This window comes from Poecilia mexicana, unplaced genomic scaffold, assembly GCF_051168715.1.
Source record: "Poecilia mexicana isolate PSO_F unplaced genomic scaffold, ASM5116871v1 scaffold_8, whole genome shotgun sequence".
In the NCBI taxonomy this organism is placed as follows: Eukaryota; Metazoa; Chordata; class Actinopteri; order Cyprinodontiformes; family Poeciliidae; genus Poecilia; species Poecilia mexicana.
In genome coordinates this window covers 659,193-672,068 of record NW_028263377.1, presented here as the reverse complement: position 1 = coordinate 672,068, position 12,876 = coordinate 659,193, and the positions used below count along the sequence as shown (strand labels likewise).

At 39.6% G+C, this 12,876-nt stretch overlaps 1 protein-coding gene across 11 annotated transcripts in view; it reads right to left on the bottom strand.

Moving 5' to 3' along the window:
• hdac5 (histone deacetylase 5) overlaps positions 1–12,876 on the bottom strand; it is a 97,002-nt gene that overhangs the window by 62,357 nt on the left and 21,769 nt on the right. For all 11 annotated transcript variants that reach the window (XM_088007981.1, XM_088007989.1, XM_088007988.1 and 8 more), the window contains one exon: positions 10,395–10,536. In XM_088007981.1, the coding sequence (XP_087864107.1) occupies positions 10,395–10,479 (85 nt within the window). In that variant the 5' untranslated portion in view covers positions 10,480–10,536. The remainder of the gene's footprint in view (positions 1–10,394; positions 10,537–12,876) is intronic.

Sequence of the window (12,876 nt, the reverse complement as noted above, 5' to 3'; positions counted from 1 at the left end):
ACGATGTGCTCAGCGAATGTCTCAGACAATGGGGAACAGAGGACGAGGTCCTGGAGGAACCATCATGGGAGGACAAGCCCCTACATGGGATGTACCACCGACAAATAACTGAAGTGGCTGATATCAGGAAATCCTACCAATGGCTGGAGAAAGCTGGACTCAAGGACAGCACAGAGGCCCTCATCCTGGCTGCCCAGGAACAGGCCCTAAACACCAGAGCAATAGAGGCTCAGATCTACCACACCAGACAAGACCCAAGGTGTAGGTTGTGCAAGGAGGCCTCTGAGACAGTCCAGCACATAACAGCAGGGTGCAAGATGCTGGCAGGGAAAGCGTACATGGAACGACATAACCAAGTGGCGGGCATAGTGTACAGGAACATCTGTGCAGAATATGGACTGGAAGCCCCGAGGTCAAAATGGGGGACACCCCCAAAGGTGGTGGAGAATGACCGAGCTAAGATCCTGTGGGACTTCCAGATCCAGACAGACAAGATGGTAATGGCGAACCAACCGGACATTGTGGTGGTGGATAAAGAACAGAGGAAAGCCGTTGTGGTGGATGTAGCAATACCAAGTGACCACAACATCAGGAAAAAGGAGCATGAGAAACTGGAGAAATACCAGGGCCTCAGAGAGGAACTGGAGAAGGCCTGGAAGGTGAAGACCACAGTGCTGCCTGTGGTCATCGGGGCCCTCGGGGCAGTCACCCCCAAACTGGAGCAGTGGCTCAAACAGATCCCAGGAACAACATCAGACATCTCAGTCCAGAAATGTGCAGTTCTAGGCACAGCCAAGATACTGGAGGAGAAACCTCAAGTTCCCAGGCCTCTGGTAGAGGACCCAAGCTCAGAGGATGAAAGAGACCACCCACGGAGGGTGAGAGGGGAATTTTTATATATATATATATATATATATATATATATATATATATATATATATATATATATATATATATATATATATATATATATATATATATATTGAAACTTGCTCTTTAGAGTATATTGGTTATTAGGCTCAGACAGGGAAAACAGGCAACGCTGCCAGTTAGGACTTTTGTGAAAAAAAAAAGTGCAAACTTACTACGAAGCTGAAGTTGGTTTCTTACTCCAGCTTCCAATCTGGGAAATGGCTAATGGGCGATTCCCCCTAATGTTTCACTACCTTCCGCATCTTTAATTTACTCGAGTTAAAAAACTACAACACCTAGACACTTCAAACCCGGCCTGGATTATTCTCAACTAATAGCAGAATATTTAGAACCATGTTTGTGATTTGTGAAACCTTTTTCTGATTTGTGAAACTTCAATAAAGGTTGATTTCACCACTTTTTTGCATCAGTATTACACTAGAACTGCTCCAGTTCCTAAATTACAACTCCTAGACTCTTCAAACCTGGACTATACTATTCTTATTCTATACTAAAATATTCTGCTATTAGAGCAGAAAGTAACACCTTATTTAAAGGGGTGTGCATACGACTGACATGACACTGTCATAAACATGGCATAACACATGTCATGAACATGAAGGACTATGATTTTGTAAATTATGATAATTTAATGCAAAGTTGGCATTTTTATTGACTTTCAATGCAACTTTTAGAGCAACTTTGCATTAAAAGTGTCATTATTTACCAAATGATACTTCATGACAACAGTCATAAACATTCATAAAGACTTCTTCATGTTCATGACAGGTGTTATGTCATGTTTATGACAGTGTCATGTCAGTCTTATGCACACCCCTTCAAATAAAGTGTTACCTTCTGCACTAATAGCAGAATATTTTAATCCATGTTTGGGATTTGTGAAACTTCACTAAAGTTCAGATTACTATTCACACTTGTTCCATGTAGGGTTTTTTTTTTTAATTCAAATTCAATTCTAATTCGAAACCCCTTTATTAATCCCAAAGGGAAATTTAATGTTAGTGTAACTCAATAATTCTTCATAGAGTTATTGTAGATGGTGATGGCTGTTGGAAGGAAAGATCTTCTGCAGCGGTCTGTTAAGTGAAGTGAAGTTTCACAAATCAGAAAAAGGTTTCACAAATTCCAAACATGGTTTTAAATATTCTGCTATTAGAGCAGAAAAAAAAGTCCAAGTTTGCAGTTTCAAGGTGTTGTAGTTTTGGAACTGGAGCAATTCTAGTGTGACCAAGATCCAAAAATGTGAAATCAACCTTTATTTACCATACTAACTGGTTTATAGCCTGGGGCAGATAATTCAATGAAATTAATATCCCAAACCAGACATATAATCTTATGACACTATAATGTGAAACACTTGACCTTACAAAACATATTGTTAATATGTTACATGCCCTGTGAGTTAAAATGCAAGCCCGAGCTTTTATCTAAGAAAAAATTAATTTTGATTAATTTCTTTGAACCACTGATCTCAGTGCAGGAGTTTCTTGCTGAGGAGGACTGCACCTCCATCATCACATTTCACATAATTTTGTGAAGCAGTACACATTTTTATTTTGGTATGCAAAAATATGCCAGAATTTCCTGAAAATTATGAGGCATAACTGTTTGTAGGTAACGTTTTTTTGCCCTCAAGCTAATTTATTCCTGAACAATAACCTGCAGGTTTTTACTGTATTAGAAGATTTTCTGTGATGCTTATTGAGACGGTGAAAATTACCTGGTTTTATTCTACATATATTGGGGAGTCAATTAAAATTACAATTTATTCAGGACAGACAAAAATTGATTTTGGATTGTGATTTTTGTTGTGTTTAAAACCAAATGTGAACCTGCTAATGTCAGAGCTTTGCAAAATAAGAAATAAGAAAATGTCCACAAAATGTCAATCATCAGTTATCTTTTCACAAGAAAGAAAAAAACTTCATATTTAAACTGTGATTTATGTATGCGATTAAAAGATGCATTTGTGTTTTTGATTCATTTATTTTCCTTTGCGCATACTCATTTTACTGCAGTTTTTATCCATTAACGATAAGTGTGCCACTAACAAGCTATTTTTCTTGTGTTCGCTATACTAACACTACCAGCCCCTAACCCATAAACAGCATTTCTCCTCATGGGGCCAGACTTTGTCCCCACAGTATAGACAGAAATAGGTCCCCACAAGGATATAAAAACCTGGTTTACACACAGACGCACACACACATGCGCACACGCGCACACACTGTTTCCAATGTTGTTCTCATCAGTATCTGTAATGCTGTAAATATAATCCAGAGCGACCAATTTCATTCAGATCCCACAGAACTAGTAAATAAAGTTAATCTAATTTCAGGTTTTGTCAGAAATTCTCTATTAGATTGAGGTCTTAACTTTAACTGGACCATTCATGTACACATGAATATGCATGGGTTCAAATATTGCCATTTCAGCTTTGTATGTACGTCTATGGTCCCCGACTGTGGGAAGGTTTTGAGTCGATCTCGGTAGTAGGTGACAAACTGAATGCCACCAGGAGTCTGAGACCAGCACTTCCTCTTCTGGGAAATATAACCCAACTTCAGAAGATGTGCTTTTAACAGTTCTCTTTGGTTCCTCCTGTCAGTCTGTAGTTTCTCATACTGATGTCATCAAACCAAATTTCAGATCTACCATGACTGACTGACACCTGCTGGCATCAGGTTTGCAACCAGCTTCTGACTGAGAAACCAGTAAGCTGCTCCCAGTGTCAGAATCTCACTGAGGAAGGAACTGGATTATATTTTCTATTGCTTTAAAATGTCTGCTATAACTGAAGTATATTCGCATATAAAATTTGTCAATAGAGTTTCATTTACACTTTTTATATCTTTGTGTCATGAGGTATATCTCAGTCGGCTGGTGAGAGAAAAAGTAGATCGTAGTCTAAAAAGGTTTGGGCACGCCTGGTCTAGAAAATATGTCTTTTGAAGGCCTAACAGGTTTCTTGCTAGATTGCTGTGCATTTAGCTCCATTAATCTTCCCATCAACCCTGATCAGCTACCCTCTCTTACAGTAGAACTCAAACAGCATGCTGCTGCCACCACCATGTTTTGTTGTGGATGGTGAGCTCAGAGTATATGAAGTGATACTTTATATAGGTATATATTGTTTACAAAAAAAATAGGTCACACCTGAAGACAACTGATTGAAAATGTTTTATCCAGAAAACACAAAAATTGTTTTTTTTTTGCTTTAAATTTTTTAAAAGCAAAACCCCTCTTTGGGGTTCAGCCCTCTTTGGTTCAGCAAAAAGGGAAATGCAAATCATACTACAAATTTCAAATTCTACATCATTACTTGTACATCTTCACAAGCACCTGCCTACTTCACACAGTATGTTAGCTTTACAGCTCCTGCAAATCTTCCATTCTCTTTTAGAGCACTACCAACCAGCTCCATCCTCCGAGCTTATTCAATAAACAAAACATCCAAACAATTCCTAAATCCACATATGAAATATGCTTGCTTACAGAAAGACCAAATTACTTATTAATTTCATCCAACCACAGCATCCTAGTAAGCCCCACCTCTGCCTTCCCAGAGATGACTCACCAGCAGCGGTCATGTCAGCACCGGAGCCCCTGCTGTCACTCAGGAGCTCCAGAGGCTGGTGGTGGCTGTCTGTGTTGGCAGAGGAAAAACACGACTCAGTCTCGTAGATGGTCTGCAGCATGGTGCACAATCCTGACACAGTGGGATGTAAGAGCATGCCAGGACTAGAGCTGCTGCTTAAGTTTGTGAAGAGAAAAAATGTCAGCTCTTCTTTAGAGGTACCAGCATAGCTTAGGAAGAACTGTCTGCCACAGATTGTAAAAAATACCAATTATATGTAAATTGGCCTGTTAAGTGTGAATAAATACTCTAAAAAGTTTCATAGTGTAATCCAGTCTCAGTTGAAATTGCTAATTTCCTGAGAGCTCCGGTGGCTGTTCAGTTTCAGTTGTACTAACCGGCCAGCATCACCTTGAGTAAAATCCTCTTCTCTGTCATAGTAGGTGTGAGTTCCAGGAAGTCTCCTCTCCAATGGGATTGAGGGATTTGAGTTCAAGTAGATGAGAAAACAAAAAGCTTGCATAGATCTTCTTAAGTCCTCTGCTGGCTCCAGAAAACAGAAACACTTTGTCAGGTACCTGTCAGCTCAGTAACGGAAGATTGTTTCTTCTGTTGCAGTGGCTGCTTGGAGTCCAAAATCCCAACAGAAGGAAACCATCTAGTGCTGCGTAATCCCCATCCTGCTGGGCAATTCTGTGAGCTGAACAACCAAAAAATTCCCAGACGAAGGAGAAGCCGAGTTTTCTGTGTTCTGTGACATCAAAGGATCGTCTCACTGTTCACCTCCCGGCTGACGAGAGGAAGAGAAGAGGAGGAGTATGAAGGGGAGGAAGAGCAGCAAGGATGTAAATAGCTTCGGGAGAGCACTCCCTGAGGTTCCATGTTTCCAAAATTAGAACGAAGCTCTGAGAGAAAGGCAGAGAGAGCGAAACAGGATGGAAGCAGAACAGGACAGCTTCCTTAGAGAAGAACAGTGGAGAATCCTGATCCGTCCACTAAAAATCAGCAGAAAGAGTCGATCTAAACCGATCAGGAGGCTAGCGCTTACAGCCTGCTGTGTATGCGGGTGTGTGTCTGACGCTCTCTGAGCTGGTGAATGAACTGTGAGAGATAGAGAAATGGAGGGAGGAGACTGAATGAGAGAGAGAGAGAGAGAGAGAGAGAGAGAGAGAGCAGTGGCTGAAAGTGGATCAGTGGGTGGTAGGGAAGTTATACGGACAACAACCTGTTTCATTTCAGGAAGGGTCAGAAGATGACGAAGGAGACAAGGACGATTGAAGACCGTCCAGAGGATGAAGAGTAGAAAAGAGCGGAGAAACCCAAGAGATGGTGCTTGATGGAGGGATTGGGGCTGAAAATAGTCTGCTGTAGTGGAGGAGGAGCCATAGATAAAAATAGACAGAGGCAGAGAGACTGAGTTCTACGTCCAGCTCCGCTCTGGAGTTGAGTGGTGGAGGTGGGTTGCATTCAGTTCTGTCATTCCTCTCCACTGCACTTCTCAAAGTCGATCCATTAATCAAGAAATTGAGTCATCTTCTCATTTTGTGTTTCTGAGGTTTCATCATCCTAACACAAAGTGTAAAGCTATACACAACAGTTCATGTCAACTCAAACTTGCTGTTGTGCCAAGGAGCTTATGACAGAACTCAGGTGTTATAGTGATACTCCCAAAGCCCCCTGATTGTCATCCAGTTATAAAACTCTTTTAATCCAGTTCAATAAACCAACATAAAACTGCAACTACAAATCTGTTGAATGTGACTACATTTTCTTTTTAGTCCAACTAGAGAGTCTGACAGCTTGTCCCATGAAAGTCATGGACATGAGTTTTTCCATCCACATGCAGAAAAAAACTAACACAGCACAAGTGAAGTCTTCAGCCTAAGCATAGTAACTTTTAGCCAGCTTGTCAGACTAGTGTCAATGAAAGTACTAACTGCCTGCAGAAATTTGAAATACTGACAAATAATGCAGCAGAACACAAAGTTGGAGCATCTCTTGGGTAAAAGTAATGCTAAAGTAGGCTAGTTGGTGATTTCCTTTTAAAGTGCTCTGGAAGGGGAACATTATTAACCACCTTCTGCCTAAACTTCATCAAATTCTAAAGATTCACTGATTGTATTTGTTGTGTAAGACAATATGTTAATCTTGGCACCTAAAAACTCTGCATCATTGAATGAGGGTGTCAGGACTGGTCAGGCGTGTTGGTGATATTCTAAGCAGACTGATGCACCTGCAGGCTCCAGCACATCCCACAGAGACTGTATCTTTGTAAAGCTTGCTAATGGATGTGGACAATTGTGTGCAATGCATGTTTCTGAGTCGAGGTGGTGAAGCTGCTTCTTTGGGGGAGGAAGAAGTATTGTAGTATTGATTGCTAGACTCTGCTATCCTCTATGGGCAACAGAAATCTCTATAACTGTATCAGTCTGCCTGTTCTTATAGTCTGGCCTAACGTGTGTGGATCTTGTTGGAATGCTGGTAACAGTGAAAATGAACTTTAAATGACTAAATGAAGTTTAGTCATTCAAAGTTTAGGAAGACTAAACTTTGAAGTTTAGTCATTCTATGATTTTTCCCTTTATTCATGTAATGCCCCTTTTCCATTCTCAAGTCTTACTCTATCTGGTTAATGTCTGGCCTGGTTCTAGCCATGTTAGGTCTGTCTCACAGTGGAGATAGACAGGCAGGAACATGGTCTTTGCTCTGATGACATTTGCAGTAGAGAACCTCGAGGTTGTGGTTTCGATGGACTGAAATAAATACAGATATTTTATTTTGTCTTATAGAAATTAATTGCTTGCTAAAACATAATGAAAACAATTCAGATTAGCTGCTTAGTTTGCTATACACGCAAATATAATATGTGGCACTTTATTTTTTAAAATATGTGCAATCTTTGAATGTAAGTAGTGCAGTAGAAATTATGCACTGCATTACTGCTGTACACTGATGGACATGCATGTCAATATCTGCACATGAATTTTGTTGAAAAAGGCCCCAGAATAATGTGCATATCACACCAAATTAATGTTATGTAGTTCTGGTGTCTCTCACGAGCTGGTGCCAAAATATAGCTCTGACAAAATGATGACCAGACTAAACCGGTTTTTGTTTATTGCATCATTATAGTCGCTTCTTCATTTCATGCTCATTCTTCAGAGAGATGTGCTGCTTGCAGGACTGTGAAATCACGGTCATTCCTCTTCAAAAGTTGACGCTTGTTTTCCTGACACTGCTTGTAATTACACTCCTCCACACTGAGCAGCTCTCTGATAGCAGACACCATGTCCGCCAGTCCACTGAGGTGTTTGAAATGTTATTGTTGAAGTTTGCAAAGTCTGACTTAAGCCCATGCAGTGACATAAATTATGGGTCGATCAAGGGATGCAGTCTGCTGTCAATCAAATCATTGTGCGCAGTAAACAGCTCACCGCAGCTTGTACTATCCCTGAAGTGGTTATGAAAAACAGGGGAGAAACCACACATCTCTGCTAATGGAGATGATTCTGAGGGAGAACAGTTAAAGCCACACCCATAGAGAAGGCGTTTTAGATAATCCTACCACAAAAGGTAAAGTGCCTAAAATCCATTAACATTGTGAATATTCTGTTGCTCCATTAGAACAGGCTTAACAAATGTTTCAGTTTGGATTTTGTGCTTTGCAGTTGAGAAATATAATAATTCAATGCAAGGTCACTTTCATCAAAAAGCTGTAGTTTTCAATTTGCTCAATCTAGATAATTACAAACTGAAACTGAACATTCTTACTTTTAGTTTGCTTATTCGATTCAGCAGTTCAGTTTCAAAAGAGGTTTTGCTTTAACACAGGTGTTAAAGCAGATTATCATGTAATTTTGTTCATTATTGGCACACAACATGCCATGGCTTTTGGAAAAAAAGGGGGAAAAAACTAAGTGGCTCTAAGTAATGAATGAAAATACATTTTAACAAGCGGAGAACCATCAACTCTAATTCAGTTTGTAACTCTTCATTTGACAGCTTCCTCCACTGGCTGACCCATTGCTGCTGTCACTTATCTTTTCACAAATGATGATATTTGTATCATCATCGAAGTTGATCAACATTAACATCTCACCTCCCCCACATTACCTTTTCTTCTCAAAATCCTCACCTTTTAAGAAACAGCTCCTTGTGTTGTAGAGCTCATTTTAAGGGTTGACTCAGTAGCAGTGTCCAAATCCACAGAAATAGGCAGAAGTATAAATAGCACAGGATAGCTCAAAGTGCTCTGCACTGCTGCATCATTAACTAAACTGCTTTGTTGTGCTTCTATTATCCAGAGCTGTCATAGCTTATTCAAGACATGTGCTCCCACCATAAGTTGTGATCTGAAACAAATTTGATGGTAAAACAGATGTGACTGAACATCTGTTTTACATGTAGGCCTTACATGTGAAGTCTCAAACACATCAGCCAAAGGTGTGTGTGTACGTGTGTGTACTGCTGAGGCTCAGTGGATGACTCATCTCTGCGTTTCTATTAGAGGCGCATCAACCCCTAGAGCCACAATGCTGTCTGTGAGTGTGCATACTATAGCTGTAACCATGACAACCAAATTACACTGAACTAATCACTTACATGTCAAAATTAGGAATTATCAGTGGCAGACAGTGCATTTGGTACCTGGGCCTTCAATTTAATGCACCACTATAACCTTACAAGTATACAAGTCACAAATACTACAGTAAACAAAACAAAAAAAAGAAAGAAAAAAAAAACGCAATATAACGAGGTCTGATATTACAAAGCTTTGATCATCTCTGGCAACATTACATGTAATGAACATGTTTTGCATAGCCCAAAGACCTATCATATAGCTTGTTTAAGTAAGGGTGATAGTGGACCTTTAAGAAAAAGACAGTCTGAAAAATGGATGTTTAATTTTTTTCTGAGATGAAATCAATTTCTCCATTTCTAGCCTTTGATTTCAAAAAATAAAAATGAATTCACACATATTACTATGAGCATCGCAGGTTGCTGACAAGTGCCACTTTGTTAGTGAAACTTTGGGGTTAATGATTCCCTCTGACCATCTTATCAGATCACTTGGGTCTTCAAGAAAGAGTTGGGAGGCCAATCTGAAAGCTGATTGGTTAAAATAATCATTCTGCTGCTCTATCGTTTAGTTAGCGTAGGTATTAAACAATATCTAAAGGCCCTGGGCAGATTAAGGTGCAGATCACTCATGCTGCACTAGTAGACTGCTAAGCAGCACTGACAGTTGTGCTCTGGCTACCCTGGGGTAAAAGAAATGGGGTGAGGCATTCAACTAGCTCATCAAACCTGGTAATATCTATTTGGACTGTGGGAAATTAAGGAATTTGTCCTGAGAAATGTGGGCAATCAATACACTTGACTATGAATTGTCTGTAGGCAGTGCTTGCAGAATCTGCACAGTTCACACAATACACATAGTACGCCTGAGTATATAGATCACGGTGCAGTGAAATTAGAAAATGAGCACAACAGCTCAAGAGGAAATTGGGGATAAAACAGGAATGGTCACATTACTGGTCTGCAATCATTTTGGATAAACAAAAAAACTAATAAAATAAGCCATCTTAAAATTCTCACTACATTTGATTAGTAGATACAGAATGAACTAGATATTTCTGTGTTTCTGTACGTAACCTGAATAAAAGTAAACCCAAGTTTAGGTGATTTCAAATTAATTATAATAATAGGTGTGACAACAAAAAAACTAAATGATGAAAATGAACAATGAGATGTTTCTCTAAATGTACATACTTATATGTTAACCAGGTTATTTCACAGTTTATTTCCCCCATTTAACAGCTGGAAACAGTTTCGGCAAGATTCAATATGGTGTCATTTTTTTAACCACTTGAAAGATACTTACTGGATTCGTGGGATGAATTCATGAATGCTGAGACTGGACTTTCCGCCCTGCATAAGCTTCTGTTAAAGTGGGTCTTCTGAATCATCCATGAGTTGGACAGCAAAAGGACGAACAGGTAAATTAAAAGGCCTCAATGTGGAGTCTGTGGAAACATGCACAAAACTTACTGAGTCTTGCATTTAAGCAGCAGGCACCTAATCACCGTTATAACAACTGTTCAAACCTTTGTAAGCTCTAACAACACTAAGATCAGCAAATGTGTAGATTAGCCTGTTCCTTCAAGCTGCTACAACAGAGAGCAGATAACAGGAAGCTGAACACAAGTTTACAGTACATCAAAAGGTCTGTTAAATCCTCTTATGAAATTAATATGTATCAGTCATGGAAAGTCCTGGACAAGGAAATGTGTCCGCTAAGATAAGATTCTACCTCTCTATCGAGAATACAAACACCACCGTTATTAGCAATGCTAAACGTGCTAACTGCTATTATAGGATGCAAAAGACAGATTTTTGTTATGCTGCCTCTACTATCATTTTTTACAGTTTTCATTTTCATTTTTAAAATTTTACTAAAATTATCAGACTGCCCAAGGACAACTGTGGCTACTAGCCAGTAGCTTGTCACAAGCTGTGATAAGCCAGTGAATGACTGAATGTAGCTTAAAGCACTTTGGGACTTTGACCATTTAAAATCCCACTTAACTCCATAGCTGTAAAACATCAAATGTTCTCTTATGCACATAGTGTAACATAACTTCTGGCCATATAGACTCCTGTATAGTTGCAATAAATGACACAATGATTAACGGTAAATCAGGACTTTTAAATAATTTTATGGATGATGTTGTTTATTCAATAGTGACTTAGAGCAAAAAAGCATGCAATCTTGTGATATGGCACCCTTCTACTTCTTAAGTTAAGCAAAACCAAGTTAGTGAGCAATAATCTTCCATAATTCTATGAAGTTTCTTTTTTATATATAAAGATAATTTTGTAGATTTTCAGGAATGCAGATAAGTTTTATTTAGCTATACACTCACTGGCCACTTTATTAGGTACACCTTTTCAACTGCTCATTAACACAAATGTCAAATCAGCAATTTAATGCATTTTGGCATGTAGACATGGCCTAGACAATCTGCTGCAGTTCAAAACGAGCATCAGAACGGGGAAGAAAGCTGATTTAAGTGACTTTGAACGTGGCATGGTTGCTGTTGCCAGATGGGCTGGTCTGAGTATTTCAGAAGCTGCTGCCCTACTGGGATTTTCATGCACAACCATCGCTAGGGTTTACAGAGAATGGTCCGAAAAAGAGAAAATATTCAGTAAGCAGCAGTTCTGTGGGCACAATTGCCTTGTCAATGCCTAAAGTTAGAGGAGACTGGCCAGACTGTTTCAAGCTGATAGAATGGCAACAGGAACTCAAACAACCCTTCGTTACAACCGAGGTATGCAGAAGAGCGTCTCTGAACAGACAACACATCGAACCTTGAGGCGGATGGGCTACAGTTGCAGAAGACCACACCACTTCAGCTAAGAACTCCTGTTCTGAACAGTTACCTGTCAGCTAAGAACAGAAAATTGAGGCTGCATTTGCACAGGCTCACCAAAATTGGACACTATAAAATTGGAAAAACATTGCCTGATATGATGGGTCTCAATTTCTGCTGCAACATTTGGATGGCAGGATCTAAATTTATCGTCAACAACATGAAAGCATGGATCCATCCTGCCTTGTATCAACGGTTCAGGCTGGTGGTGGTGATGCAATGGTGTGGGGGATATTTTCCTGGTGCACTTTAGGCCCATTAGTCCCAATTGAGCATTGTGTTAACACCACAGTCTACCAGGAACAAGCATGACTTACTGCTGGCAATGCGGACCAGACTCTGCTAAGGTAAGGTAAGGTAAAGTGAGGTAAGGTAAGGTAATTTTATTTATATAGCACATTTTCAGCAAAAAGGCGATTCAAAGTGCTTTACATGAATTAAAAGGAAATACAAACAAAATAAACTAAAGGAAAGAGGACAAAAAGGGGAAAGGATTAGGGCAAAAGGAAACATTCAGACAAAACAAAGGGCAAAACAAAGACATGAGTGAAGGCGGTGACGTTAAAGGGCCATGAAACTAGGTTGCTCAGCCTCCTGGCAAAGTCTGATAGATGTGTTGTTATCAAGGCATGATGTCCTTGGGAGCACTCAGCTCCACAGTTCCATAGATACAGGAGGGGGTGAGGAGGGAAAGAGCCTTATGTTTACATATCTTCAAGGACATTGGAAATATGCACATACAGAGCACGTTTTCTGAAAGAGAAGGGGGGTATAACTTAAGGGGTCACTCAAACTTCAAGATCCGCAATTTTAGAACAACAAGAAAAAGCTTCTGTATTTCAATTAAAGGTGTAAAGTTATGGAACAAGTTACATGAAGATTTAAAACAAAGCAATAGTTTAACACAATTCAAAAGAAAGTACAAAGAGG